This window comes from Heteronotia binoei, chromosome 6, assembly GCF_032191835.1.
Source record: "Heteronotia binoei isolate CCM8104 ecotype False Entrance Well chromosome 6, APGP_CSIRO_Hbin_v1, whole genome shotgun sequence".
In the NCBI taxonomy this organism is placed as follows: domain Eukaryota; kingdom Metazoa; phylum Chordata; class Lepidosauria; order Squamata; family Gekkonidae; genus Heteronotia; species Heteronotia binoei.
In genome coordinates, this window is record NC_083228.1 from 145,369,413 (window position 1) to 145,374,473 (window position 5,061).

The 5,061-nt window shown below is 51.7% G+C and overlaps 1 protein-coding gene across 1 annotated transcript in view; it reads left to right on the top strand.

Annotated features, from left to right (window-relative positions):
• Nucleotides 1-670: 670 nt before the first annotated feature.
• Nucleotides 671-5,061, top strand: part of TPRG1 (tumor protein p63 regulated 1) — a 51,173-nt gene continuing 46,782 nt past the window's right edge. The window contains exon 1 of the mRNA XM_060242753.1: nucleotides 671-681. Within this exon, the coding sequence (XP_060098736.1) occupies nucleotides 671-681 (11 nt within the window). The remainder of the gene's footprint in view (nucleotides 682-5,061) is intronic.

Sequence of the window (5,061 nt, forward strand, 5' to 3'; positions counted from 1 at the left end):
GTGTGCGGAAAACGATCCTGAAAATCCAGAATGCAGTAACCTGAATGCCTAACTGGATGTCTAACTGAACGAGAGCCAATTTGGTGTAGTGGTGAAGTGTGCAGACTCTCATCTGGGAGAACCGGGTTTGATTCCCCACTCCTCCACTTGCACCTGCTGATGCGACCTCGAGTCAGCCCCAAGTTCTAGCACAGCTGTTCCTCTCAAGAGCGGTTTCTGTCAGAGCTCTCTCAGCTCCACCTACCTCGCTGGGTGTCTGTTGTGGAGAGGGGAAGGGAAAGGAGATTGTAAACTGCTCTCCTTCGGGTAGAGAAATGTGGGGTAAAAATCCAATCTCTTCTTCCTCCTCCTCCTCCTCTTCTTCTTCTAGAAAGTGGTTATACCCTACCCCAAATGAAACAATCACAATGCCTTCCTTCAGCCCAGATCCAAAACTGCCAGAACATTTTTCTAGACACACAGCCTTCCAGTTCATGCTGACCGAAATAAGATCGCACGGTGATCACGTGATGGTCCAATAAATATCATCACCTCCTTCTGACTTTGTTTGTGGGATCATGCAAACCGAGGGCCATAGATTCCTTGACTGAGTCCATCCATCTCACATTGGGTCTTCCACTTTTCCTGATGTGTCTCATTTTTCCTAGCATGATAGTCTTTTCCAGTGAGAATGGGACCAAAGTAAGTACCATAGCCTCAATTTGGTCATTTTAACTTTAACCAGACAGTAATATCAGAAGCCTGAAAAGGAGATACAAAATTCATGGTGTGCTGTTTGAGAGGCAGGTTGGTGTAGTGGTTAAGTGTGCGGACTCTTATCTGGGAGAACCAGGTTTGATTCCCCACTCCTCCACTTGCACCTGGTGGAACGGCCTTGGGTCAGTCATAGCTCTTAATCATAGAATCATAGAGTTGGGAGGGACCTCCAGGGTCATCTAGTCCAACCCTCTGCACAAATACCTTCCCCAAAATTCACAGGATCTTCTTGTAGGACTTGTCCTTGAGAGGACATCTGCTGTGAGAAGAAGAAGAAGAAATTGGATTTATATTCCACCCTCTTAGGGTTGCCAAGTCCAATTAAAGCAATATCTGGGGACTTTGGGGGTGGAGCCAGGAGACATTGGGGCGGAGCCAGGAACAAGGGTGTGACAAGCATAACTGAACTTCAAGGGAGTTCTGGCCATCACATTTAAAGGGAAAGCACACCTTTTAAAGTGTCTTCCTTCCATAGGAAATAATGAAGAATAGGGGCACCTTATTTGGGGCTCATAGAATTGGACCCCCTGATCCAATCGTTTTGAAACTTGGGGGATACTTTGGGGAGAGGCACTAGATACTATACTGAAAATTTGGTAGCTCTATCTCAAAAAACAGCTCCCCCAGAGCCCCCGAAACCGCCAGATCAATTCCCCATTATACCCTATGATAATCGATCTCCACATAGGGAATAATGAAGTGCTCAGCAGACGTTTCCCTCCCCCCCACCACCCCGTTTCTGGTGACTCTGAAGCGAGAGATTGGCCTCTGTACTCACGAGTTGCTGCCAACTTTTTCCAAGTAACACAGACACCCCATCCCAAGAGGAAGCCTTTCAATCGGAGACTGGAGCCTCCAAAGGCGCATGGTCCTCTGTGGGCGGGGCTTCCCCCTGCTGGCCAGCTGACTGGGGGCAGGAAGGAGCCTGGGAAAGTGGAAGAACCCCTGCTGGGACCTGGGGATTGGCAAGCCTAATCCGCACGCTTAACCACTACACCAAACTGGCTCTCTCAGCCCCACCCACCTCACAGGGTGTCTGTTGTGGGGGGAGAAGATAGAGGAGATTGTGAGCCGCTCTGAGTCTCTGATTCAGGGAGAAGGGTGGGGTATAAATCTGCCCCCACCTCACAGGGTGTCTGTTGTGGGGGGAGAAGATAGAGGAGATTGTGAGCCGCTCTGAGTCTCTGATTCAGGGAGAAGAGCGGGGTATAAATCTGCCCCTACCTCACAGGGTGTCTGTTGTGGGGGGAGAAGATGGAGGAGATTGTAAGCCGCTCTGAGTCTCTGATTGAGGGAGATGGGCGGGGTATAAATCTGCCCCCACCTCACAGGGTGTCTGTTGTGGGGGGAGAAGATGGAGGAGATTGTAAGCCGCTCTGAGTCTCTGATTGAGGGAGATGGGCGGGGTATAAATCTGCCCCCACCTCACAGGGTGTCTGTTGTGGGGGGAGAAGATGGACGAGATTGTGAGCCGCTCTGAGTCTCTGATTGAGGGAGAAGGGCGGGGTATAAATCTGCCCCCACCTCACAGGGTGTCTGTTGTGGGGGGAGAAGATAGAGGAGATTGTGAGCCGCTCTGAGTCTCTGATTCAGAGAGATGGGCGGGGTATAAATCTGCAGTCATCTTCTTCTGCATTCGATGGTCTCTGTTGCTTGCTACATATAGCCAAGGCTATTTTTTGTAGAAGGGACGCCTTTGCCTATTAGGCCACACACCCCTGATGTAGCCATTCCTCCTGGAGCTTACAGTAGGCCCTGTGCGAAGAGTTCCTGGAGGATTGGCTACATCAGGGGGTGTGGCCTAATAGGCCAAGGAGTTCCTGCTACAAAAAAGGCCCCGCATACAGCAAAGGAGGTCCCTTCTTCTCCCACGTGTTCAGGCAACCCTGCAAGAGCCATTTATTTTCCGTAGCACGAGCCAAGAGCAGCCTCCTCAGAGTCCTTTACTCTGACAAGTAGCTATTTTGCAACGGATTGATCACCTGCGCTTTTCCAGGTTGGGTGAACATAAGTTCTCCGTTCACACCATCCAACCGATGAGTAATTGGAAGCAGATTTGAGCAGGCAAAAGGAAATCGCTTTTCCAGAGGCTGCGTAACCGTCGGAAGCGTTGCCTCTGCATTGGGTGACGGCTCCCAGCTCGGAGAGTTCTCTTGAAAAGGGCGAGATAAATTCAGGAGAGCCTTTCAGTGGCTATGGGCCATGTCCAATCAGATGCAAGTCTCCGCACGACGACTTCTTTTCCCCTCCCAGACTCACCAGAGTGGCAGGTGGAAAATGGAGAGGTGGTATGTCACATGACCAGGCCTGCGGGGTGGGAGTAGGCCGAGTAGGTGCTGCCTAGAGGGCTGCATGGCCTACAGGGTGCCACGAGGCGCACCCTCCCCACACGCCAGCCGGCGCAGCTCTGTCTCTTTCCCCCACCCGAGACTTGGGCGGTAGGGTTGCCAAGTCCAGAAATATGTGGGGACTCTGGGGGTGGAGCCAGGAGACATTGGGGGAGGAGCCATACACAAAGTCGTGAGAAGCACGACTGAACTCCGAAGGGAGTTCTGGCCATCGGATTTAAACGAACCGCACATCTTTTCAATGCCTTCCCTACATTAGAAATAATGAAGAATAGGGGGGCCTACTTTTGGGGCTCATAGAATTGGACCCCCTGGTCCAATCGTTTCGAAACTCAGAGCGCATTTTGAGGAGAGTCGTTAGATGCTATGCTGAAAATTCGGTGCCTCTGCTTCCAACAACAGCCCATCCGGAGCCCCAGATACCCCCAGATCAATTCTCCATTATTCCCTATAGGAATCGATCTCCGTAGGGAATAATGAAGTGGGTGGGCCTTCCCCCCGCCGGCCAGCTGCCTGGGGGTGGGAAGGAGCCTGGGAAAGCAGGAGAACTGGCCGGATGGGGGAAGCCCCGCCCCCAAAGCCCCCATGTCCCTTTCCCCCTCCGGAGGCTCTGATTGAAAGGCTTCCTCTTGGGATGGGGTGTCTGTGTTGCTTTGAAGAAGTTGGCAGCAACTCATGAGTAGAGAGGCCAATCCCTCGCTTCGGAATTGCCAGAAACGGGGCGGGGGACAGGGGGGGAGGGAAATGTCTGCTGGGCACTTCATTATTCTCTATGTGGAGCTTGATTCTCGTAGGGTATAATTGGGAATTGATCTGGAGGTTTCGGGGGCTCTGAGGGAGCTGTTTTTTGAGATAGAGGCACCAAACTTTCAGTATAGCATCTAGTGCCTCTCCCCAAAATACCCTCCAAGTTTCAAAACAATTGGACCAGGGGATCCACTTCTATGAGCCCCAAAAGAAGGTGCCACCCCCAAGGTCCCCAGATATTTCTTGAATTGGACTTGGCAACTCTAGGGCATTTGCATAGAGGAGCCCTCCCTGCAAACTAGGCTTCCCAATCCCCAGGTCCCAGCAGGGGATCCCCCGTTTTACAGGCTTCCTCCCCCGCTGCCCCCAGCCAGCTGACTGGCGGGGGGAAGCCACGCCCCCACAGCCACCAGTAGCTCTACATCTCCTGCAGGTTAAAAAAACCTGCAAACAGGCCCCGTTTTAAAACGCCTCTTTGTGTGTGTGTGCCCCTTTAAATCTGAGCAGGAAGTACTTCACGGGGAAGGGTCAGAAGCAGAGCCTCCGTTCGTTTTGCTTTCGTTTCACAGCATGAGAGAGAGAGAGAGAGAGAGAGAGAGAGAGCAGCGTATCCCCTGTAATTGTCAGATGCGGTTGTGGAGGAACCAAACCCAGTGAGCGAGAGAGTACTTTTCAGAAGTCTTTAGAGGGGAGGCAGTAATAGTGTGTGTCTGCCTCTGTGCTTCTTTTGCATTGTTTTCAGAGTCTTTGTATAGGAGCCTGTTTATGGGATAGAGGAAAACTCCACCTCTCTCTTTTGTTTGACAGAGTTAGCCTGAAGAACAGGAGTTCCTGTGAGTAAAGCCCCAGTGAGATCGCAAAAATGTGAGCTTGCAAACTCTACATTTTGGCTGCTTCTTGTGTGTTCGCACTTTCATTTACTAGAATTGCAGCTGTTGGGGGATGAGGCGATGATGACTATTCAGGTGAACTGCACTGCTGAATTTTTATGCATTTATTTTGGAAATGGGAAAGTCTGGCTCCGCCCCAAAGTCTCCTGGCTCCACCCCCAGAGTCCCCAGATATTTTCTGAATTCAACTTGGCAGACCTACTGCCATGGGGCAGTTTGGTCCAGCGCTGGGGGCCCTCTCACACTGGAGGGCAAGGGGCGGAGACCGCTGCCCTTCCAGACTTTTCCAGGGTCTCCTGAGGCTCAGGCAAAGTCGGGGG